The 26629-nt window shown below is 39.6% G+C and overlaps 1 protein-coding gene across 1 annotated transcript; it reads right to left on the reverse strand.

Annotated features, from left to right (window-relative positions):
* Positions 1-2854: 2854 nt before the first annotated feature.
* On the reverse strand, positions 2855-24128 carry CFAP221 (cilia and flagella associated protein 221). The gene is made up of 24 exons (XM_026852781.1): positions 23979-24128; positions 23434-23534; positions 22357-22443; positions 22156-22251; positions 21533-21633; positions 19070-19173; positions 16904-17063; positions 16270-16393; positions 16072-16183; positions 15746-15854; positions 15085-15172; positions 14681-14770; positions 13219-13314; positions 11661-11751; positions 10260-10387; positions 9752-9832; positions 8613-8720; positions 8293-8436; positions 6660-6818; positions 6165-6259; positions 5539-5628; positions 5219-5338; positions 3826-3855; positions 2855-3216 (listed from the first exon to the last, which is right to left on the reverse strand). Exons 1-24 carry the CDS (start codon positions 24115-24117, stop codon positions 3093-3095), a joined length of 2577 nt encoding a protein of 858 aa, XP_026708582.1. The 5' UTR covers positions 24118-24128; the 3' UTR covers positions 2855-3092.
* Positions 24129-26629: the final 2501 nt, after the last annotated feature.

The raw sequence follows: 26629 nt of genomic DNA on the forward strand, positions 1-26629 counted from the left end.
AGCTGGAGCCTGAAATAACTGAACCTTCCATTACAAATCCAAAGGTAACAAGGTTTCTTTAGTTTGGGGGTCAGGAAACTATTATTATGAGATGAAAATATAATTTCAATACTTCTTTACATCAGACACACACTGCTGTTTTTCTCCCAGCCTTTTTATAAAATATAATTAATTTACATTTTAAAGACCTTGATGGGTTTCCTCTCATCGTGGAACAGTAAGTGAGATTAATAACCCAGTTACTGAGCACTTAAGATCATGGATCATTTCCATATAAAAACATTAACATTTTCTTCATTTTTAAAATGCACCTTTTATTTGATTTAGAAGTTAATGCTCATTTCTTATGTAATAAAGGGGAGAAAAGCTAAAGCATGAGCCAGTGTTTATTAACCTTGCTAATAAGACAGGCTTTTTCAGGAAAGATGGATATATCTTAATTGGCAAAACTGTTGCGTAGTCATTTAGCCAATTAATCTTTCCAAACAAGGGAAGCAGCAGCAATTTTATTTGCAGTGAATGGAAATAAACTTGTCACATTCTGCATATCAATTTACACGTTCTTACTTTCTCACTTAAGTCAGTAAGAACACAGTCCTTTGATTCCCAAAAGAAGGCAATCTGCAAATTAATATTAGAATGTATGGAAAAATGGCTATATATAACATTAATTTATTAATTGATCTTAGTTTGCTATCTGTACGTAAACTCAATCTGCCCATTCATGGGATTAATATAGAACTGAATGCTATATTTCCTTCAAAAGAGTGTGATTTGCATCTTTAGTAGAAGCAGAAGAAAGCAGATTAAAAGATGCCTTAATACACTGTTTTCCAGAGTTTGTAAAAATATGGCCTTAAGGCTGAAGTTTGCACTAACACTGTTTTAAATAGCACTGATGTTGAATGTTGACATTTCACACAATTGCTATTGAATCCTGCCTGCTGATCCTTAAAAAAAGACCCTATAAAGCATCCAAGTGTTTATTAACAGGTATTAGCTATCTGTTAGAGACAGCTATACATATCTGTCTTTTATACATAAAAATGCACTCCAAAATTTATGGTCTGGTTCAGTACATTACAAATGGTAATCCAGATAAAAACAACTGTCAGAAATATTCCAGTGCACTGGGTAATGTTACACCAAAAGCACAATTTCCATTACCTCATTCCTTTTTCTTCCTATTTATTTTCTACAATACTTCAGTCCTTTTCATGAAACACTGAACAGGCATAGAACTGTGAATAACCACCAAGTGCAGGTTATAATTCTTATAGTTTATATTCCATTTGTGAAAATGTTCTGTAGTCAACCAGGAGAATACTTAAGTGGCCTCATATATGAAAATCTAAGGCTTCTAATTATTTAGCCAAATTTCATGTTCTTAGACACAGCTGGACTGCCTCTGAGAGTTTACCACCTTGAGAAGAGTCAACCTCATATTAATGAGGTATTCTAGCTATTAAAACAGTCCCTTTGTATTTCAGGAACAATTAAGGATGAGGTAACAGCTTTTTCTTACCTTCTCTGCACACTGAAACCTGTCCCATAAAAGCCTTAAAACACAGAAAGGAGGATCACTGAAATAGAAAGGAGATTAATTTCTATGAAGGCTGGTATCTAGCACTGGAGAATGGAGAAGCATGGCTAATTTCCATGGGGATGACCAGGAAACTCTGCAGGAGAAGGGAGGAAAGAGGATACTGCTGTTAAACAAACAAACAAAAAAAAACTCAACTCTGGTTAATGATCATTGTTTCTGAACACTTAATCCATCTTCACTAGACAGTGAAATTTAGCTGATGGATAACAGTTCCTAAGAATTATCTATGCTTAATTTAACATAAACTGTGAATTATGAACTGTGAATGCTTTCACTGTAAACTGACAATGTTTTTGTCACGGTCATGTTAAGAAACATGCTCAGCTCTTAGTGTGGCTCTTAAAAGATCAACTGCTTTCCTCAGGACGTGCAGAAGAAAAAAAACAGTGTGTACATATTTAAGCAGTTGTTTGTAGTCAGATAAACTCTATAGATATCCAGACCTACATTCTGCACAATCCCTTGCCAATTAGACAGTTAGCAGAAGCTTAACAGCTTTTTATTTCTTTGAAGTGAGCAGAGATAATATGTAGCTAGTATAATAATAAAGGCTATTCTGCAGTTTTATGTTCACCTTACTCTCCCATCTTCTCTCTCCCTGGGCTTTTTACAGTTTGTCTACTCTGATCTCTCTCTGGAATAAACGCCTTTTCTTAGGGGGTTTAAGAATGTCTGGAAAAAAGTATGTTTCCTAGGAATGTAGTATGTACTGATGCATTTTCCATGCCTTTTAGTGTAGAAGATATGTGCTTTTCAGGACAAATAGCCTGGATCACCCTTCAGAATGAGCCATCAACTCACTATGGATAAAACCGGTTTTGTCTGAAAGTAGGAGACATCTCAGCTGAAAGGTGATACGCTGAGAAATCTCCTTTCCTAGGGAATACACCCCGAGCATTACAGGTCTCTCAGGAGGCTCTAGAGTTCATGTCCCCAGTACATGCACCCTTTTGCCAAGAGCTGTGCATGGGATTAACCCCTGAACAGCTACTGAGATCTGCTTGGACATTATCTTTGTGGACAGTAACTGTGTTCCAGTCTTCCTTTTCATTAAAAATCTCAAGTGTATGATTTACAGTCAAATATGAGATTTAGTGACTTACCTGCAAAAATTCAAGGACAGGTCATAACAAAAAACCCCAAACAAAATCAGAAGAATTTGGTCATGAGGATTTTTCACATTTTATTTGAAAACAGTAGGCTGTAAACTAATTACCAAACTATTTACATGGTAGTTCTGTGGTCCTTCACACCAGGACAAAATGAGCAGGTACACGGCTGAGGATTCTCACTGGAGCAGTTACTGTGTTTGGGGTAATGGTCACAGTGAGAGTCCTTGACAGAGGTGGCATTACTGGTGGTTCTCTTCGCTTTGTGTAAGACGTTGCTGACCTGAGTGAACATAAGTACAGGTAGCTGGGACATAGGAGGCCTCACGCATTAACAGGATAAGCAGTGCCAAACCATGGACTTCATAGAATTACTCTTATCCCAGAATAAGGGTTTTATTAAGTGCCTTCAGCTTCATTTCCTCCAAATGTTTTTGAACCTTCTCTCTGAGCTCGTTGTTTTGGGGTTGAAAATGTCCATCTGGGTGGTTGTACGTGTCTCTGCAAGAAGTTTAAAACATCATTTGTATTTATAATAGCCAGAGGAGCTACTTAGGAATGCTGACAAAGGAAGAGACACACATAATTTCTCTCTTTTTTTCTACAACAAACACAGAGGGTATTCCTTTACTTATGCAGAACTGGAAAAGGAGTGAAACTGTGAAAAGAACATTCAGTCTTGGCCTGGCCAGTTAGGAAAGATAACCATCTGATAGGTAAACACATGCTAGACTGAGTTTTACATTTTATCTATGAAGGAACATATGCTGTAATGGCCTGAACAAGAGCATCCACGTGAAAAATTGATTTGCCTTAAGGATAAAATGCTGAAGGTGCTTTAGAGGAGCAATGTGTGCTTTCTGTCACGAGTGAAACACCACCCTATTGATAACAACAAAGAACCTTCCAGTGACAAAAGAAAGGATTGGGACTTCATTGTTTGCTAATAAATTTTTGTTTCCCTCTTTGCAAAGGGCAAACAAACAGGGAAGATTTCAACAAGGAAATACGAATACCCAGAGGTTTTTAATATAGAAAAGTATTTTCATTTTTGAAGAAAACATCTAAAACTTCAAAAAGAAAGAATCTTATGGTTATAAAACTGCTTACCCAGAAAAAGTGCCATCCAACACTGTATGACTGTGGACAAAAACATCACTCTTTAGCTACACAAGCTATCCCAAATGCCCATGGTCTGACAAGCGGAGTGTCATAAAATGTAAAAAGCATCACTGAGTCCAACACACCTGTGTTTTTACAGCAAATTATTTTCAATCAATGCTGTAGTAATCATAGTACAGCAATCGGTGTTTTGTCAGAGAGCTCATAATGGGCAGCACTGTTTTAAACTTTAATAGCTGACAGCTGCACAGGATTTCAATGTCAATCAAATAACTTCCTTCTAAAATTAAAGAAAATGAGACATTCAGATCTCTTGGTGGCTCCAAAAGTTTCAGGCTATTGTGCACATGCTGACATCTAAGCCACATCATGACCACTTTAAAGAGGAGGCAACTGTCAGACAGAAAGATTAGTTCACTTGCCCCAAGTCATAAAGGTATCTGGGAAAACACGGGTTTAGAACTCAGCACTTTCTCCTTTGTTGCTCTGCAATCACTTATCCTACCTCTCCTGCCTGCTGCTCAAGCCCACTGTGCCCAGCGTCCCACTTAGGAGCTCATACACCTCCTTGCATCCTCCCTGCACCATCACATAGCCCCAAGTTTCACACAGTGCATCCACGGCTGTGTCCTGCCCCACAGAACTGCTGGGCAGTTCTGAAGTGCTGCTCTGAAACCATGGTGGTAATCATCAACCCCATCAAACACCCATTTGTCTCTCAGAGCTTTCCTTGTCCTCAGGTTCCTCCACAAGGTTTATTTGCTGAGCTGCAAACTCAGGATATTGGCCTCACAACACAGGAGACAAAAGGCAGAATTTGGCCCTTACAGTGGCCAGTTTAACACATTTTAGGGAGGAAGTAATTCTGTTTATGAATGCAAGTTATTTTACATGCTGTGCTGTATGCCTGAAACACAACACGTGTTGGTGGAGTGTGAAGCTTGGGTAGTGGAGCTGAAGTGACCCACTCTTAGGAAAAGCCTAAGAAAAAAGCACCATGCCAGGGGGAAATTCTAAGGGCTCATTCCTCTGCCAGCATTAATAAATATCTAACCAAAAGTGTTACTGAAAAGCAAAAGCCACAGGTCCAAGAACACTGAATATCTCTGTGAAGGCAAGAAAGCTGCCTCAAGTGTTAGATTGTATCGATAAAACTGCAGTCAGAGTCTCCCAAGCCAGTGTGTCACATTCACAGATGCTTTCTGAAGTCCAATTCAGAGACTGCATTTGCAGTGCAAATTTGCTCAAAGTACCAGATCTGCATTGCACACATGATGGAGCCCCTAGAGCATGTCAGTATGACACTCTACGTAATTCTGAAGGGGATGCTTCTCTTCAGATTCCTTCCCATTCCTCCCCCCTAATTTCAGATTATACCTACCTTCCTTCTTTTGCTGATTTTTCTTTGCCTTCTTCTGAGAGTGACTGCCCAATTTGTGGAAATTCAGCTCTCACCATCTCCGGAGTAAGAATCATTTTGAACTCAGATTCATCTGTCTCACTAAAAATTAGTAAGATGAAGAACAATTGGGCTTTATAATTTTAAAAGTATTTTTTAGCCAACGAAAACAAAATTATGTTTTATGCAAGAAAGACTTTGTGCTTTTGCCATTGAGGATCTCTTGAGACAGGTTTAGACATATCTATAGAAGCAGTTAAGACAATCAATCACCCTGAATACAAAATAGGGGAGAAACTTACTCATCAATTATGTTCTCCCTGTCTCTCTGGGGTAAGTCATACAGTATTGGTGGTACATCTCTCGGAAGCATATCCAAGCTGTAAGGATCCCTGTGATGGAAATGGTATTAGTTTAAGACAGGCAGAGAGTAACAGCACTAAAATGTTTGTATTTTGAAGCTTCACAGTATTTGTGGTTACAATGAAGATGATGTACTTTTAAATATCCCTGGCAAATCTGAGTGCACCAGAAACTGCTGTGATATGGGGGAACATGAGCCTGAGAGGTGTTGTTTACTACTGGGTGTAGGTGCTCACACATTAAAGGTTTTACTCTTCATAATCCTGCAGGACAGAGTTTGTACCTCCTGGGGTATCTAGCACTGAATCAAAAAGCATTCAGGAGAGATACTACTGAAAGCCCAGACTGAAACTCTCCTTCCAGGGCTAGGTATTTCCTCTAATGATACTGTTCTCAACCCACCCTTCAAGGAGGTCAGCGGGGGTTTTCCACATCAGTTTTAGAGTTCTGAACAGCAATTCATTTCACCTGGAGGCCCACTTTTATCTCTGGGACTAGTTACTGGTCAGTGTAGTTACAGACAGCAGAAACTGGTGCAGGGCTGTATATTCAAATTCTTTTTTACCTAGGTGTTGTGCTTGTCAGTGTGGGAATATTAGAAGAAATGGAATACACCACTGGCAAGAATCTTCTCCATTCCATTACTCCACAAATCACTTCCTGAAACGACAAGTGCTACATCAGTCAGACCTCTAACAATAACAGAGTGGGGAGGGAGGCTTGCAGGACAGAACATCTGACTTCTTGGCTGAGAACTGAATTTGGGAGCTGCAGTTCTCCATATTTAGAAGATGCTTCCTCCGCTGCAAGGTCATGAAAATACAATATACAATGAAAAGAATAAAAGAATAGAGAAATACTCAGGAATATATGAGAGACAGGGATAAAGCCTATCAAGAACAAGTTATTCTGACCCATGTACTATTCAGGTGCATGCATAATTTATATTTGAAAATATCTTCTATCTAGGATTCATCTTCCTTTTTGATTCCTTGGAGCAAATTCTCAGCAAGAACATACTCAAGTCAGGTATTAATACAATAAACCCAAAAGACCATACCTCATGATGCAGAAATTTCTTTTGTGTGACTGGAATACAGGATCCTTTGGGGCATTCCTTGGTAAAGGTATATTTTGGATTAGGACAAAGATGATATTCAATAGTTGTTTCAGAATAGTCCAAAGGAGGTAAAACTGGAACTAATCCTGGAGTGGGGTTCTAAAAACAAAGAAGAGGTTGCTTTAAAAAATAATTCTGATCACTGTAATGAACTAAACTGATGACAATTCAGTTCTTACAATTAATGTAGTCTCCCCAGATTCACACCTTTGTCTCATTGTGACTGTTCTGTTTGGTGTGACCCTTCATCTCCTGTCTCTTCCCCCCATCACAGACCCATAATCTGCCTGGTTTATCCATGCTCTTTGCTGTCTAAAATACAGCAACTTAGGTGTTGTCTCCAAGTTTGGAAGGAAAAACTACTGCCTGATTCTTCCAAAATCCATTGCTGATTCTCTGAACAGTTCAGAATCTGAGAATTGGAACTGGCCTCACTGTGGTAGAAGCTAGTGAGCATTTTGCCATGTATTTCACTGCACTAGCATCTGTTTCTGAATGAGGTCCAATGCTGGGTAGTGTGGGATCAGACTGTGCCTGGCTCTTACATTGACATGACAGAGGGATGAAAGAGATGCACAGAGGATCTCATCAGTAAGTCCACTGGAGTCCTGGCCAACTGCAGGGAGGACAAGTCTACACCATATTTGTTATGCCAAGACCACCAGACTAGCACACTGGGCTCTGGGCCATTGCAGCTAAGTAATGCTGAAAGAAAGAGCCACCCAAGTCAGGCACAGTGCCACATTGGCTTGGAGATGCTGCCTGTACCCACGCACAGCACTTCACTGAGCTACACAGCTGTCTCTGCCTGCTTAGAGACACCTCAGGGACCTCGAGACTGTGTTGTGCTGTGTGGGAAATACCTTCTGTAGCTGGTGCCAAGTAACACAACCTACATAACAATTAAGTAACAAAATCCTCCCATGCACGTGGTTTGATTTTTTGAATCTCTGGGCCTAATAATTTGGAAATGTAGTTTTGGGATACTATGAGAACTAGTGGAAACTTTAAGGCAGCAGGATGCAATGTGAGCAAAGAGTTTGACTTCACTTTTCTCTATTTACCTAAGGGTCAGGCAGAACTGCAGCCCCCTATCTGAACAGAAGGAAAAGACTGCCCCTGTCCTACCTACCTGGGCAAGATCATGAGGTTATAGAAGGACTGAAATGCCAAGATCATGACTTTTCTTCTAACATCCAAATGGGGAAACAACTGGAGAAGAAGAGAGGGACCCCATGGCATTCCAGGGAATCCTGGGATCAGAGACCATTTGTGGAGTGTGAGACTAGAAGGATCTTCAGTTCTCTTCCATCACTGGCAACTTTCCTTATCATCCCTCCCCTAAACTGATCAAATTCCACCCTAAAGTGAAATGGTGCCACTCTTAGTGGGATGAGCTCTGTGACTCCTACCTACCAGGGCTTGCACCTTGAAGGATTACTCTCACTCTGGATAGTTTTATATACCAATCTGAGTCAGAGAATTTCACACCAATTCCGTATCAGGCTTCTGATGAAACAAACACTTTTCTCCTCCTTTCTTAGGTTCTTTGTAGAAGTCAGTTTGTACTTACAAAAATGCGAAGTGGGTGGCTCTCTGTAGGGGAGACTAAAGCTTGGGGAGGAACCAGATTTAAGAGGCTGATTTGGCTTTCTGATGCTTCTTCTGGGGATGGTTTGTGAACATCCATGCTCTGGGAGACCATGTTAAGTTGCCCCTCCGGAGAGGCAAATAGTGGAATCAGCTCATCCTTGAAAAACACAGACATCAAAGGTTTTCAGAGTGTACTAAGCCTTTTGGTATAATATGCTGAGACAAAATTAATCAAATAATTGTAAAAATTTAGGGTTGGGAGTGACTTTAGCAAAGTTTGTATTTGAGGTGACTTGTTACCTGGGCTCCCTGTCTCAGCGGTCGGGAAAGTTTTCGAGGTTTGTAACTAGTGGCTGCATAGTGTGTACAAAATGGCTGATACTTCATAATGCTGGAATGCTGAGGAACCTAAGTGCAAAGAAAAAATATGTGCTGCAGGAGATGACAATAAGCACTTCTGATTAACTCATAGACAGAATGGAATATTCCAGCTTTATCACGGACACATCACAACTCTGTGATAAAAGATAGTTGTGTCACTATTCTGGAACATGGTACATGACCAAATCTTTGAGAAGCCAAACTTCACTAGGACAAGCTGAATGAAAGCATAAAGGAAGATTTACATTCTTGTTTTCTATGAAAGATTATGGATTTAACAGTTTCCTGATCAAATATATTGAATTTAATGGGGTAGAGAAAAGCTGTGTTAAGTAATATATCTGACACTGATAAATGAACCAATGCGTAATAAGGGGAAAAGACACACAAGAAAACTTCTAGACTTGTTAGACCACCTGAAAAAAAAGGAAAGTGGACATGGAGCCAAAATATGAATTTACTTGAACCTGAGGAAATATTTTTACTTTGATGGGGTGCAGAATTTGATCTTTTGCTTTTCAAAACTTGGAGAGAATTGGAGAGAAGTCAGGAGAAAAAAAAAATGTTTCTGTACTCATAAAATTGAAAAAACATTATATATTTCAAGAAGGAGATGTTTGCAGCCTTTCCTATGCAGGAATGAAGGACCTAAGTGTGAAGAACTGGATGCCAAATAAGCAGAAGACTTCCATTTCTAAAAGCAAGGACACTTTTGTAAGGTCACTTTTATAAAACTCTATAATCAAAGGATAAACTGTGGTCTGCAGGGCTTGGAGTATCGTCATTCATATAAGGATTTTGTTGTTGGAGATATAATCATTTCATCTGAGGTGGTTCATCTCTGTCTGGAGAAAGAGGACTATTGCTGATTATAAGCTTGTTACTTATGGAAACAGATGAGATTTGTTTTTAATAAAGCATGCTAATCACACAGCCATATTAGGGCAATATTTCTATTGGGCTGCACAGTGGAGTCACTGAATCAGGCAGAAACCATATCCAACTGGACTGATGAAAGACAGAAACATGATACAGCTGAGGGAGCTGTACTGACTCACCTTCAAGTCATAAAAAGGAAGAATGTGTCTGACTTTCACATCTACAGATTTGATAGGAACTAGGCCAAGCGCATCAGGTGCCTGCAAGAAGACAGTATTTAAAACCCAGTAATATGGTGGGCATTTTGTTTTACATTGGCAGCAAGTCATCAGCACAGCTACTTGAAAACATATGGAAATAATTATGAAAACACTTTGTTTGATATTTCTCCTGTCCTTTCTTGGACTTTGGCATTTCAGTTATTTTTCATTTCTTTTTTTCTGCAAAATCATGGATGGTAACTATCTCTGACCGTTAATGTATTATTTAGAATTTTAGAATACAAAGATTTTTTCATTGTTTTCAGTAGCACCCCTAGTAAATCTGAAGTCCTGAATTAACTTGTGGAAACCCCAGAACACCAGTCACATTGTGAAATTTTAATAAAGGTAGTACTGGGCCTGGGGCCAATGTCTTCAATAAAATTGTGTCTTGAGTGTTGGCCACCATTTTAGTTACTATACCTACCAAATCATGGCGCAATTCATGGGAACTGTAACGGGGGAATTCAAAAGGCAATATACGATCTTCAGATATGCTGGAAGAAATGCCCTTACATTCTTCACTTTTGCCTGGTTTGCTGAAACTCCTGTTTTCTGTCATGAACAGAAAGCAAATATTAAGATTTTGTAATATATCTTAATACACTGTTTCAAAAATAGAATCAAACCCAAAATATATTCAACATCTTCCTAAGACAGGATGTATCTAGTCATTTTAATATAAAAAGGTAATACTTCCTAAAGGCTTTAAATGCCACATCTACAAGACAGCAGGCACAATACCTTGACTAGCAGACAGATCTAATTTTCTCTTTTCTAAAAGGATGTTACAGTCCCCTCCTTCTGGCATGGTCCTCTATCTCATTCGCTCAGCCAAGCAGAGACAAGTCAGAGGTCTCTCTTACACTAACTGGCATTATGCCTTCCCCTTGAAGCATCCCTGCAACTGCTGCATACAGGGAATTTAAAGTGCCTACTTGCAGAAGCAGGAAAATGCCTGATATGGAAAGGTGTTTCAGCAGTTGTCAAATTGTATGTGTACAAGGGAGTGGGAAATAAGAGACACTAATTCTCTTCTGTCCCCAGTATACCCAACTGTGACTCCCATCCAAGGCCAATTTCCTTCTACAACTTGTCCAGGCCAGCACTTCATTTCATTGCAAATAAAAGTGATTGCTTGAAACAGCTTGTATGAGAAAATGATAAGGAGGAAAACTCAACCCAGTACTGGTCACCTAGCTATGTATCTCACAGTTCCTACCATCTCATTTTGCTGAGTTCAGATATCTTGCCTTCATCACATTCAGGTTTCTTTCCCTCTTCCATCCCTCATGCGATAAGCTCCTCTTATCCTACACCTCTAACCTCTTGGGATCCACCTGATCTGTTTACCTACCAATCTGTTTCTCTTATAGTCCCATCTGCCCTTTCCTTGCTTCTCAGGCCCATAAGTAGAATCACAGAGTGGTTTAGGTTGGAAGGGACTTTTAAAAATCAGCTAGTCCAACCCCCCTGCCATGGGCAGGGACATCTATCACTAGATCAGGTTGCTCAAAGCCCCATCCAACGTGGCCTTGAACATTTCCAGGGATGGAGCATTCACAGCTTCTGCCCCATTATTACGTAGATAAGCTGTAAGGCTCTTAAGAAGAACTAATCACATTTTTTAAATCTGGTAAACAATGTGCATGAAAAATATACATATTTTGACTACAGCCATTTCTACCTTGTCATACTTTTCTTTTTCACTTGAAGACTCCTTTGTAAGGACTCTGTCTACATTTATATGTGACGCACCTGACACACTGCAGTACAACCTGAGTTATAATTCATGGCCAAAATATCAACTTGTTCTTCTACTGCTTACCAGGCACCGAGCCTTCCTCCAAACCTCTGGCTTCTCTGGTTAACCCACGGAACAGAAGCAGTACACGATTTAGCCGAATCTGAATCACAATCTGAGAGAATGATTTTAAAGTTTAATATTAAGCCAAACACTCTAAGATTTACAATCACAAAAATGTATATACATTACAACTGTATTTATTCTACAGAGCTCACTCAGACTTCTCTATTTCAGGATTTTTACTATAGTTTTCTGTTGAGGAGGGAGAAAATGGAGGAGAGATGTAGAATATATCTCAACTCTACAGTGACATTACAAAACAAAATCAGTTCAAACCTTCAGTTTTACAGGTTAATTAGACTTTTTTTGGATAAGTCCTAATCCTTCAGCTGTGTCTAGTGGCATATACAGATTTAACAACAGGTAAACAGTCAGTTGATGAGGGCCATATGAATACTTGTGGCTCTGTGAACGAGGGGAATAAGTAGTAACCAGCATGGTGCAATTTGCCTAGTGCACATATCACAGGGTAACAATGAAGAGTCCGAGGTTTTAATACTGGAAGGGGCCATTTAGCCACCTCCTTATTTGTGCAATACAGGAAAGAGCATTTAATTTCAGGACTTCCATATCAAGCCTTATATTGTGAATAGACTGGAGAAGAATATCCAAACTGGATACTAGGAGAGCAGAAAATTTCCATACTGCTTGCTACATTTAGATTTACTGGGAAAAAAAGCAGTGGAGATGCAAGATAATATTTAAACCAAATGAAAAGTGATTTTACTGATTAGTCTCTAGCTTCCAGGTTGGAAGGGATCTTAAGAGGTCCTAATCCAACCTCCTGCTCCAAGTAAGGTCAGTGATGAGATCAGACAAGGCTACTCAGGGTTTTATCCAGTCTGGTCTTGAAAACATCCAAGGATGTAGACTGTGCAGCCTCTCTGGGCATCCTGCTCCAATGATTGGCCATCCTCATGGTGAAAAAGGTTTTCCTTGTACATGGTTTATACCTCTCTTATTTGAATTTATGACCATTATTTCCCATGTTCCCACCATGCACCACTGAAAAGATGCCAGCTCCATCATCAATAACCTCCTGAGAGGTGTTGAAAGGTGCTGCTCTCTCTCTCCACTTTCCTTGTCCAGGCTGAGTGTCTCCTCACAGAGTGAGTGCTTCAGACCCCAGCCATCTTGATGGCTCTACACTGAACTCACACAGCTTATTGATGTCTTTCTTGTACTAGGGGTCCAAACTGAGCACAGTATTCTACATGCATTTTGAAATCTTCTCTTTTTTGTGCAAAAGTACTTCTTACTTTAAAAAAAAAATCCAAATTCATCTGCTTTTGATTATTATTGATTGCAATACTAAGCACCAGCAGAAGCACGACCTGAAGCACTGGCTGAATACAAAACTTATTCCAGATCCTCATTTCCTGGTGAAGAGGGAACATGTTTATCAAACTATCCAATCCCTGGCTAGCTGTGAAGACTCTTTACATGCTAGTGTGCACATTCTTTTGTGCTATTTCCAAGACATCATGCTATCACACTGCATTCTGGTTGTCCACATTACCTTGTATGCTGCTTGTTGAAATTTCCTCAACAGCCTGTTTCTGTTGTCCCAAGGGTCATTATGGAGCAAGTTGAATGTGGGATGAACACTTGGATGCTGCATGGTATTTTTTGAAAAGAGAAGCAGAAAAGAAAAAGGAAAGCCCTTTTAAAACTAGACAAGTGAGAAATTTCCTCCAGCCCAACCCATCCCTTGGCCTGAATTTATATGTTATTTCTAAAACACTGAAATTAAGACAAGTGAAAACATTTGCAGTATTGGCATTTAACCAGAAGCCTTCACTGCAGGGCTTAATGGGAGGTAATCACCAAATATTTGCAGATGATGTTTGGGGAATACAGAGATAATGCAGCATGGTCTGCATCCATATGAATGACAACCACATACTATAACTTAGGTACAATACATGGGCAGTCAGACAGTGTAGAGAATGGACTAGGTTTCTGCCAAGTACACACTTCACCTTGCACAGATGTGAAGTTGGAATAGCTGTAGGGGCTCAGACCAGGGGCCCAGCAAAAACAGAACCCTGTCTCCAATAATAGCTGATAACACATACCTACAGAAGAGTGAAAGACCAGGATAAACTTAGAGCAACAATTTCCCAGAATAACCTCTCCACACCTAGTGATCTCTGGCTCAGGACATGACAGAGGTAATGTCTCTATATTTAGTACCTTAAATTGTCAGAATGCTCTCTGAACACAAGTAAATGTCTTTCTTGATACATTAATCTCCTCTTGAGTTTTAACTTGATGTGACAGAAGAATGTGGTACTAGAAGAGACTCCAGCAGGCCCCGAGTAAAGTACCTCTCAACAGGAGGGCAGCCACTCAATCAACGTTTAGATTACGAAGGTCCTCAGAACACCAACTCCATGCAGTCCCATGCCATACCTCACCAAACAATTTTCAGCACTTTGTAACAGGCATAAGAATATAGTAAAAGATCAAGTCCAACAGCTATTATGTTCCTCAAGGAGGGAGCAGCAAGGATCCTGTATGGTGCTAATATTCAAAGTTCTTTCAGTAGCAGGGTATCTATTAAACAAAGCTCCCAATAATCCTAGGAAATGGATTTTAGGAAGTACCTTACACTGAAGAGAAGGACAAAAAAATCCAAGTACCAGAAAGGTTCCAAAGTCTGCAAATCTTGTGACATGCTTAATCTTACGTTTAGGCATGAGAAATCTACTCTTGAGAGGACTTCAGAAAAAAGCAATGTAAATGTCAAGTTAGACCTGCAGATTTCCACTTGTCTCTCATATTAGGTAATCAGAAGATGAGTTGTGCATGGAGCACAGTGCTTGTCCTACTGTACTAAAGTAAAATGGGAAATAAGACATTGACACAGAAATGGGAATATTAGGAGGAAGAGCTTTCAGTGCCAAATATCTATGGCTGTTTGCCATCTTAGTAGGTGATAATAACATATAGAAGGTGATAATAACATACAAACAAACCTGGTCAACAGGCCGGATAATACGTCTGAAAGAAACTTCTACTTCTTTCCTTTGAAACTCCTGTTCTACAATAGGGTCTCCTCTTTGGATCTAATTTGTCACCAGGAAGAACAATCATGTTAGTACAAAGAATCCAGCTAATTCTTTCCACCCTTACAATTAGTGGAGCTCACTTACAGTGTAACATTCTTGTCTACCTCCAAGATAAAACCACCTCAGAAGCAGTGATACACAGGCATAATAAAGCTATAACTGCAGTAAGAAGTACAGCTAGTACAGATTCACATTGATGTATGAAGAAAAATGGAAGAAGTGGAGAGCTTGATACAAATTCACTAGTGCACTGCATAATCTGAAAGTATAAATTTGATTTTAAATTTATAGAAAAAACAGCAAAGACTAACCTTGTATTGCTCTTCTTCCCTCTGTCGGTTTTCAGTAATCTCTTTTTTAAATTCCACAGATAGTGGATCTTTGCCTTTATGAACTTGCCTGCATTTACAGTGGAGGCAACAAAAATACTTAATGCACAGTTTGCTTTATTTAAAGGCTAATAGACTTATTCTCCTCTTTCTACGGTGTCTAGGGGTCCATAAAATTCAGCATAAGAGCAAATCTGTGGACTGCAGATGAAAGCACGGTGTGCTTACACACATGACTATGTGTTTTGCTTCATGCCATTTGATGTACATGGGCAATTCTGTTCACTCCATTATACATTTTAGCCTTGATTTATTGACAACCATGACAAAAGCTTCTTTTGCCCTTAAGGGCACAAGATGAGATGCCTGAGGTTTTCAGCAGCTTTCTTTCTAAATGCAACCCTGACATAATCAAAGACCTCAATGAATACTACTGTGGATTGCTAACAAGGCTGCGCTTAGGCAGAAGAGGAAAAAAATGAAAGTAAAACAACAGTATCTTATCTGTAAAGCAAACCTATCAGGACATGAAATGGCAGCATTACGAATGCTGTGTGAATGGAAGTGGATATTGCATACTTCATTCGTAGAGGCCTTAGTCAAGCAGACCCCAGCGTTGTTAACGTGGTTAACTAACACTTACCACTTCAGACGATTTGCTTCCTCTTCCTGAATATTTTGTTTGACTTTTAGTCGAAACATGGCTTCCTTCATCTGTCTTGTTTTTGTCCCTTCACTGCCTTGGCAAAGGGCTGCAGGAATATCAGAAAGCCGTATCACACCTCAGAATAGATTGAATTTTTAATTGGGAAATCCACCCATTATGGTAACTGAAATCATTAATGCATAAAGCTAAAGTGCCTTACAGAAACTACAATCACATCAGCTCGGCAGTTCTGAAGCTGAGTTCCTCATCAGAAATCTACAAATAATGCTATATGCAAAGCTTACGCTGCTTAATGATATTACCTTCTTTCAAGTCCTTAATCTTCAATTTGCCTGGTTCCTGATTCAAAACAGTAGCTACAGCATATGGATTTGACAAATCTGTGGGGAATCTGAGGTTCTGGTATTCAATTTCCTACAAGATATAAATTAATAGGAAGAAATAGAAACAAGAAAGATTTTCAGCCCAGAAAAGTACTTGTGATTATTATCTCTCCACACCTTTACTTTTTGAATAGGCTTCGATCGTGTTTGGCTGAATTGGTTTCTTCTCCACACCATGGATTTTCCTGCAGATGCAGTTTTTTTCTCTGGACGACTCTGTTGTTTCTCAAAATGTTCTTTTCTAGGTGTCAGGAAGACAAATACTGCTATTGTAAGTACTCTGTAAATGTCATACAAGCCTAGTCCATGCATTTACATCCCCTTTAGATATACAAGGAGACCAGAAATTTCTCTCCCAAATTACAACTGGAACCAAACTTTCTATCCTTCACCAAAAAAAAAGTATAGTCAAAGGACCTTATTGTTCAAAAAAAAATGTATCTTGCAGGGCCTCAGCAATAAGAATAACAGAGACCAGGCATAATAGAAGTTGAGGCTGCTCAACGTTTCTTTAAAGATATGCAACTTCTCATTATTTTTATTTTGGTATAGTTTCACTTCATACAGATTAAGGGCATTCTGAGCAAATGATGTATGAGAGCAGGTACATGTATTAACAGTCGAATTACACCAGTGCATTTTAAGTCTTCATAGATACAAATGCTTAAAAAGATTACAGCAAAATGGCATGAAACTCTATTACATAGGTATTTTTTAGCATCGGGAAAAAAGATCAGTCAGCCACACTTACATTAGACCCAGATGTGGTGTTGATGTTCCTGTGAATACACATACATAGGGTTTCGAGTCAAATTGTGAAATCCATAACTGCATTTTCATTTGTGCTGTTCCATACTCAAGTGGGGAATATTTCACAGTAACTTCCACTTTCCCATTGCCTGGAATGATTCCTGTGATTAGAGGAAGAAAACAGAAAGAGTCCATATAACATGAACCCACTTAACCATGCTGAAACTGATTCTTACTGTTTTTTAAAAACAATATTAATGTTTGAATGGATGGCAGCAGTCCTGGAAAACATTGCAGGTCTCGAAGCATCTTTCCAGAACTATCCATTGCCAGATAATGGGAGATATTTTGCAATAGCAGAGAGATTGGACAGTAAGACTATAATAGTTCCTACTGTTGTGAAAATGATTGTCTGGTTATATGTAAAAATTCTTAACTGGCATCTGCCAGTCTTAAGTCTCTGGCACTTTCTACTTTCATGAGTAAAGCATGATAAACATATTCCTCCATGCTCTTCCAAGTTGGGAGTATCAACTGTATTTGATGCATTATCTGTCTCTACTTGGTCTCACTTATTACCTGTTCCATTACTAACCACTTGAACCATCCTTCATATCCCTAAACATTCAGTGCAATCTCAGGATGCAGACCTTGATGCTCCTCAGCAGTTCTGCAACAAGGAGTTTATTCAGCTCATCAGAAATATTAATTTCTTAACTCTGCAAAGTGACCATTGGCTGGTTTTCTGCATCCTGTAGTTTTAAACACCAGTTAGTTTGCTTTAGGAGCTGAAACTTCTTAGTGCTTTTCAGGTGGTCTTCAGCACCTCAGAGTTTCTAGCTACCAAAGTATCTGACTTAACTTCTACTGGGTTGATGTTTTTTCTCTAGTATTTTTGTTTCCCTTTCTCCCAAAAATTAAGCCAACTTAGAAAGCATTAATTAGATTCAGGCACTGTCTATGACCATGCAAGAAACCAAAAACTTCCTGATGAATTTTAAAAATTCTCCCTAGTTTTACTCAATTGTAATCTTGCTTCTTTACTCCCTTGATATAGTAAAACTTCTTTAAGCACAAAGTAAGAATATTATTTTGAAAGAATGACCCAAAACAAGGCAGCAGCATAGTTCATCTTTATGAACCACATATCTGATAGAAGCCAACTACTACCTCTGAAGAATGAAAATCCATCCACCAAGACAGGGCAAATTCATATCATTGTACATACAGGAACACCAGCAACTTTTATTGAAGTGCATAAATAATCAAAGTTTAAATTCCAGTGTCACAAATGGCATTAAGTGCCAGATTCATGAAGGTTTTTATTTATTTAGATCTTTATGTATTTTCATGGAATTGACCAGATTGCCTAAGTGCATTATGCAGCCAGGTCTCAATTCACTTACACATCCTTCTCAGAACACCTGGGCACTTACCTGCCCCTGCCAGCACCTGGCAAATATAACAATGATAGCAACCGACCCGCAAATAGTTATGTCTGCCTCAAGATAGAGTCCTCACCAGCATGAGGCTTGAAAATAGCTGAGCACCTTGTAAAGTCCATACACAGAGTTCTAGACTGAATCTAACACCCACTGCCGCCCCATGAAACACCTGCAGTAGTGTTTTGTGCTCCTCACCGTAACGGCTCCTGAAGCAACAGACACAATTCTATCAAATTCTTCCAGACCAGTAGGGAAAAACAGGGATATGTTTGATAGAGCAGAGGTCATCTTTTATTACCTCTGTGCCCCAAGTCAAGTAACATGATGCATACCTATGCCACAAACACAGATATCTGTTTCTTTAAGGTGGCAGGAGCTAGACAGTCCTTGGGGAAAGGTGTGATGATGAGGTGAATGCTGGGCTTCCTGACTCTCGCCTTTACAAATGCTGCGCTGGCAAAGACAGCAAACACTGGATGGACTGTTTGGGATGTTCCATATTTTGCCAGAGCTCTGTAGCTGGGCATTAAAAAAAGCAATCTACCAGTCCAGAGGGCTATTTGCCATGAGGCTGCATATAACTAATATTTATCAGCCTGCACTTACCTGGAAACACTCTGAGGCAAAGGCTTTTTCTGTATAGCACTGAATACACTGTCACAAGTAACTACACTCAATAAACACAGATTTAATGTATAGAATTTTAAATAAATTTCATCTACCAAATGTTGGCTGGACAGTAAAGGCTCTGTGAGGCTGAATAAAATCAATGTGGAATTCAAAATCTATTGGACAGCTGCACTGCAACGGGATAACATATTCCTTACTGAAAAGAGAGAAAAAAGAAAGAAATTAATGTAACTACAGTTGCTCATCAATTACAAGCTGGAAAAGTATATTATACATAACATGCACTGAATTTATCTGTGTTCAGAGGGATGGGTTACTCATTAATGTAAACTAGCTATTTCTTCTTGTTCCAAAATGTCAAAATATTTCAGATCTTTCACTATGAGGAAATGAGAGCTAAATCTTGGTTTGAATGCTGGATATTTTATGTCTTGACTTACTTTCTCCTACCCATACAGAATCTGATTACAGAACAATTTATAAAATTTACTTTTTAGAAGTTATTTATGTGTATCTTCAAATTCTTAGAAACTGCATTATCTAGCAAGAACAAACAGTCCAAACCGGAGCAACAGTAAGTACAGAACCAGAAATCAGCCTTCTCCCATGGCGCTCCTTGAGGAAGATAATAAGAAAAGACTGTGCAGTCTTCAAGGGTTGCAAAATCCAAAGCATCAGAACGACTGGGCTTTAACCATGGTAGAAATAATGACACTGTGGCCTGATTTTCATAAAAGCCCCTTTATATCTCACGCAGGTTGTGTGAAGGGTATTAACACACATCTTTTCAAGCTGTCTTGCTTTTGTATACCTCTATTTCCATGTATCAGATTGAAACAAAAAAGCATTGGTGTAACACCATCCATCATCCTACACATCAAGACCAATTTACTCGGGCTTATTTCTGGTTTTTGTAAACTGTCTGACTGAAATCCTATCTTGCTGATTAACAAAGAATGAATGTTATACAGTGTTCCTTTGGAAAGCACATTTTGAAATGCCTAAGGAAATAAACAATAACAGCAAAGTCCTTTTTTCTCTGCGTTACTATGACCTGTTCATGAAGATGTAACAGCAGACTGCGGATGCAATTTGTTTTAAGGTATAGTCTAGCTTGTGCAGTAACCAAAGCAATACCGTTATGCTACCTGTTGCCTGATGGACTGTCTGTACCTAAGGAGAAAGCTGGGTGGTAGAGTATAGGTCTTCTCCTACCCTTACAGAAGTTAGAGGCAGTGTTTCCATTTACCTCAGTGGAATATGGATTGAGCTCACAGTCCCTGGGTTCTGTACAGTACCAAGAATGTCAGAGAGTTTTCATTTTTAGGAAAGTTTTCAATAGCCTAATAATGAAATATACTGGTAAAAATTAAGGTTTGAAACCACCAGTCTTCTCTTCAGTAACTCTTCCAAATTCCCTCAGGGGCATCTCTGAGCAACCCTGTTGTGTTGGAAAATTTTCCTATTATTTAAAATTGTATTTTGTACTCTGCCTAATCTCTGTGTTCTGAGAGTATGAAAATTCTTTATACTTCAGTACTTGTTTTAAAAATGGAGCAAATAAACAGAATAACATCATGACTAGAATGTCAGGAGTTATGTTCAGTCCTGTCGAAAGCTGTAACGTCACTTCTGATGGATTCACTACAGTTTAACAGATTAGTAGGGATTAGAAAAACAAACAAAAAGACACAAATGTTCATTCTACAATTCTAGGCTCATTTTTACTGCAGAATTTTGCACTTTTCTTGTACATGCCTTGTCTATTCATATTTCTATGCTTCAGTAGAATTCATAAGTTACTTCCAACTCACAAAGACACAACCTACCTGCTGAGACCTTCAGTTCCTAGAATTCACTCAAATCTTTACACTAATCACCATAATTACAATAGTCAACATACTACAGAACTAAACCCTAATCAAGAGTTTCTCCTTTCTTCGTTTACCCTTCCCAGTTATTAACAATTATTACTGATTACTTCATGAGAACACTTAGTGTTACATTTATGCTTCAGGGAGAGTAAAATGAAGTCTATGCCATTTAGAGCTCCACATCAGATCACATTAAATATTCTCAAACAGGAGAAGTAAATCTAATGACTGATCAGTCTCTGGACCGAGGTTAGTTATTTGCTCTCCTGTACACCTAACCATTACCAGCTCATACCTTCGCTTCCAGAACCCTTCTTTCTGAAAAGAAGATCCATTCATTTAGGACTTATTAATGCTAAAACCACATAGCACTTGGGAGTGTACAGATTATGAACAGCAGCCATATTGCTTCACCATACGATGAATGAAGTGAATCAGCACCAATTTAGACTAACTGAAACTCCACTCCCATCCATGTACATGTTTAGTTTGTGCAGCATTTACTTTCCTGTGAGTGTGTGCTTGAAACAGTTCACATACAGAATTATTTTGCAGACCAGATGGTAGCTGACTTCCTCAAAGCTTCTAAGACGTTAAGTTGTACAAATAGAGGAAAATGAGATTTTTGCAGATTTTGTGCATGTCTCACAAAACACAGACAAATGTCTGTCCTTAACTCACCTCTTACCAACTGATACATCAGACAGATTTATAAATGATGGAAATTCTACAACATTCACAGCAGGATAAGCATGCACAGGAACAATTAATGTATCTTCTCCCTGAAAAAAAAATGGGGGTAAATATTTATTTCTTACAATGGATAGATGTTATGCAAAGAAAAAGTTTCTGTAGTAGTTGGCCAGTAAGTGGGCATAAAACATCTTCAAGATCATCACTATGTTCCACCTCAGGATACTGATATTCTACCTGCTTTCAGTATCTGTCTTTCCACACTTTCAGCAACTATCTAGAGCTCCTCCAAGCCTGCTCAGCTAAGACACTACATCAGTGATAGAAAATATATCTGATATATATGAAAGTATATCTGATAGAAAGCATATCAGAAAGACTGATATACTGGCAAAGAATAACAGAATAAGCAATATATTCTACCCACAGCTCTGGGATGTTTACAGGTAGAAAAAATTTAAATGCCTAAAATGAAATATTTAAATCCAGACTCACTGGGAATAAACCCACATGGCTCTAGGAGATTAACTGAACGTTTACCATTATCATCATGTCCTAATAGTTGTTTCATTCCATTACAACTGTAAATATATTTTATAATAAATCCTCACCTGACAGTGAATTCGAATGCAGTCATAATAATATCGCCACTCATCAGGACAAAAATCAACAGTAACCACATAGGACAAACCAGGGACAAGCCGGTGCTAGAAAACAACCCAAAATAACATAGAAAGCGTGTAAAAGCTGCTTATATGACACAAAACCAGTGGCGCATGCAAAGAGTGGTGTGAAAGCTTTCTGACACTTACTGTTTTGTTGTATTCGATCTGAAAATACTTTGTCTGAGGTGGTATTACATGAAGGTTTGTTACATCACCAGAAATATTTATCAGCTTCTGTAGAACAAAAGAAAACCAAAACCATGAAACACTTTACAATATAAGAGGACAACTGAGAATGCCAACTGTACTTTTGTAAGACCATCCATAGCAAAGAAGTAATTGCTTTAGTAGAAATAATTCTGAATATGCTCTGACTTTTAAAAGAAAATTATGTAAACCCTGCATGCTGCATTTTTGTTCTTTGGAACCAAGTCACAATTCCTTACCTAGGAATTACCGTTAGTCTTGCTAAAGAAGATGCTACTGTTGAATCAAATTCTGGTCCTGTTTTGCTTATATGAAAAAGGAACAAAAAATGAAACAAACTACTGACTTTGCTTTTACAGAGGTCTGAAATAACAGAAATTATGTAATATTGAATGGTTTTGGTTTGGATCACAAAGCAACAAACCTTTGGATGGTGACAGTTCAGCCTGCAAAACCTCCTGCATCTTGACTATATCTGGAGATCCTAGTCCACCATAATCGCCCAACTGCCTCAAAACACTGACCACATGAATAAAGAAGGCAGACAAAGAGGAAGCAGAAAGGAGAAAAGGAAATACCCAAACTATTCACAAGGAAAGGTAATCAAACCTATGCACTGAGTTTCTTTCCTTAGATTAAACCGGTCTTGGCAGAAGGCCAGAGGTGCTTTCAAAATTTTCCCACCAGTGAACATGTTTGCAGACACAGTGATGAGCCAAGTAAATTTTGTAAACAGTCTCTTAGGGAGCTAAAGCATGAATCCTTCATTCATGATGTGCAGGTCACATATCACTAACACTGCTTGCAGACATGGGAAACAGGAAGGTAAAACACAGACTGTAAAGGACAGCGATGCACATGGCATGGTAATCATCTGGTTTGTTACTACAGGGCCACTGATTTTAAGTGCTGCTTTTTAGAGCACTCCATAGAGCAAAAGGCCTCACAACCACAAGCAGTCTACTCAGCTTCTGTTATCCTTTTATGAGCCCCATGAGGATCTGCCCTCATACTTACCAGTGTCTGTTGGTGATGTTTTCCAACTTCGTACCCTCCATAGTGTAACACAGCAGGCTCAGCCTGTATAACATTGCTCCTCTGAAGTTCTGAATAAATCTCTAGATGTAGATAATAAAACAGGGAGAAAAGGAGACCAAGTGAAACACACATGATGATTGTTACTAACCTTATTTATGTTGCACCCAATGTATTCTAGAGAAAAAAAAAATGAGACAGAGATTATCTCTCCTGTCAAGCAGGCATGACTCTTTAAATGGCAAGTTAAGGCAGCACCCTACTAGCCCAGCAGAGCCATGATCCTGTTGCCAGTTTATCTCTTGGAATCATGGATTTCAGAAGCCACCCCAAAACTCTGGGTCAGCCAGGCTCAGTACAGTCACTGTCTCTTTCCTGACCACCTCTCCTACGATCTGAGCTCAAAGGAAGATGCAATTTAAGCAACAGGATGGGAGTTCTGCCTGTGGGCTGCACAAAAAAATAAATAGTGAAGTGCCTCCTAGGACTGCTGCAAGACTGGGAACAGTCAGAGAGCAGAAACTTACTTGATTCCAGCAGGTGATTGGGAACAGCTTGTCTTTTTTTAGGTTCCTCCACTAGGCTGCCCAGAATGACACTGGGTATTTTCTTGAAGGAATTCTTAGCAGTCGTGACTTCTGTAGAGGCTGACTGAACCACGTCCATGTTAGGACAGAAATGGGGTCTGAATCGTACCAAAATTTCTTAGCACCCTGGGGGAGAAACAAAATACCATAATGATAAAAATGTCTTCCCTTGCACTGGTAACATCTGTTGCCTGAAACTGCCAAAAAACCTTTAGGAGAGGGAGTTATATTTCTTCCTCCCGAAGTAAATTACTGTGTGCGTGCTAAGTACAAGGACAGAGTGATTCCAGGAAACCTTGCTCCCACTGCAAGCCCTAGCACTTTGGGCATGTTCATCTGTTCTAGGGCTTATTGGCAACATTTGACTTTCAGGACTGTGTAAAACATATCTCTCTTCCTTCACATCTCCCAGCACAGAGGAGAGAAGGTTCTTCTGGTAATTCCACTATCCAAACTGATTTCTGCAGAGACGTTCTTCCAATCTCTCCTGAGTGTTTGAGTTGTTAACTTGCAGATTCATTTTTAATTTTTAAATATTAATATAAGGGATAAGAAAATTGGCATTTGAATCTTTTGTTTGGATAGCAACATCTGGGTTATTTGTTTAGTGAAGATAACTGTAAACCCAGAAGGCCACGGGTATTATAGATCCTGTGTTAAGTAAGCACAGTTATCAGAACATAAACTTCTCTAATGACAACAGCAAATATTACACAATAAGGACACCAGACATAATCCATCCAGAAGAAATTATCTTCATAAATATAGCACATACCCCTTGTCTCTCCTATGAACCAGACAACTGCATGGAGAAAAAGACAAAGATACTTTTGGAAAAAAAGTACCAAGTTCAAGAGCCATGCTGGGTTTTTCAGCCCTCAAGAAGGGTGCTGAAACCCTCATTTTGTATTTGTTCTTCATGAACAGCTGAGGGTGGTGCCACATTAATGTCAGTGCACAGTTGAACTCACCCAATGCTAGACAATATAAACTCCTCCTGCCAGGCGCTGGTCACAGGGCACCTTGCTGCTCCTGGAGCTGCGGCACAAAGGCTGATTCGCTGCTCGGATAACAGAGTTCAGTTGTACGATCCACACTACAGCAGCACTTTGAGATTCAACAGTTCCAAAGTTGAATTGTTAGTATCAGGAGTCATATTGTGCTTGTTTTGTTGTTTTAACACTCTCACACAGGCTTGAAAGACCTTAAAGGGCTTAAATTAACACTGATCAATAAAAGTTTGAGGGAAGAAGGGCAGAGGGGAGCCACAAAGGGGTGCCCAGCATACCTGGACCAGCACTTTTGAGAACTGAAGAAGTCCACCTTCCCCATTACATTTTATGGTCTCATTTCTGGTATTTGTTTGGGTTTGTAGTCTGCTTTAGGTATTTCAGGAAGAAGTTGAGAGGTGCTTCAAGCTCACAAAGTGCTGTTTTGATTTATAGCCTTGTGCAGTATTAAATAATAAATAAGCAAGAAGCTTAAAATAATGTGCTACCCTGGCCTCAATAATATTTTCCATTCCATGGCTCCAAGTACAAATTTTCCATTTGCAACACAAAATCTGTAAGAGGAACTGTATTATTGTGCACAACAGTAAATTTCCTCTGAGGTAGTGAGACCAACCAAAATCAGACTAAAACATGCCAAAAAAAATCTAAATATAAGGCTTACAATCTTTCCACTCGCGTTGTTCAACTTTAATTTATACAGCTGCCATCCTCCTCTTGCTCAGCATTCCCGATCAGGCATACAAGTTTTGAAAAGCTGTAGACAGACTTACATTAGCAAAGGATTCCCGGTGTAATCTTATCAGTAATTTAAAGTGACGCTACCATCACCACTCACCAACTTTAATCACACTGCAGTATTCCTCAAAGGCGCTAATATGGGATGAATGTTTATGTGCCAAGGTCGTGGAATCTCTGACTGATAGATGATGGTCTTAATCTTTCCAATATATCTGCGTCTATTCTTGACGTGACTTTTATTTGTTTGTGTTTTTTTTGGTGCAAAGCCACCAACGGGAGAACTCTGGGGCTGTGAAATCCCGTTTCCCTTGGAGGCAATGGCAAAACTCACCCCCAATTCCCTCAGGCCAGGGAATCGCCCTTCTGTCAGCACTTGGGCTTTCTAATCTCAGCGAGCCCTAGCACACCTCGCCAGCCGAAAGGGATTCATTCAGTTTAACGCCATTACATACTGCCTGAGACTTGCAAAAGCATCGACGTGCTTTAGGAGCAACGGAAAACGGGCTTTTAAGGTCCACTTCATATAATTAGGCGAGCAGAGTTTCTTAGCGGGCAGAAGGGCTTAGAGCTCCACCACACGTACCCCTGCCGGTGCCGCGTCCTCCTCAACCTCCAGCGCGGCCGCAGGAGACCTGGACGTCCCGCCCCAGCTCCTTTGGGCCTCTGCGAGCGACGCGCCGCAGGCCGGGACAATCCCCCTCGCCCCGGCCCACGGGTCCCCCCGGGCCACGCGTCCTCCCCTGCGAGCCCCGCTCTACCCCTCGCAGAGGCGCCCAGGCTGCCCGGCCCGGCTCGGCCTGGCTCGGCTCGGCCCGGCTCGGCCTGGCTCGGCTCGGCCTG

The sequence above is a fragment of the Athene cunicularia genome (genome assembly GCF_003259725.1).
Source record: "Athene cunicularia isolate RWA chromosome 7 unlocalized genomic scaffold, athCun1 chr7_part1, whole genome shotgun sequence".
NCBI lineage: Eukaryota > Metazoa > Chordata > Aves > Strigiformes > Strigidae > Athene > Athene cunicularia.

Excerpts from the sequence above, each read along its gene's own strand:
- CFAP221 (XM_026852781.1), bottom strand. The coding sequence starts at position 24,117 with ATGGACGTGGTTCAGTCAGCCTCTACAGAAGTCACGACTGCTAAGAAT. Across the intron at positions 14,771-15,084 it reads GGGAAGAAGAGCAATACAAG|ATCCAAAGAGGAGACCCTAT; the intron begins GTTAGTCTTTGC and ends GTGACAAATTAG. Across the intron at positions 5,629-6,164 it reads CTGACAAGCACAACACCTAG|GGATCCTTACAGCTTGGATA; the intron begins GTAAAAAAGAAT and ends TTTCCATCACAG.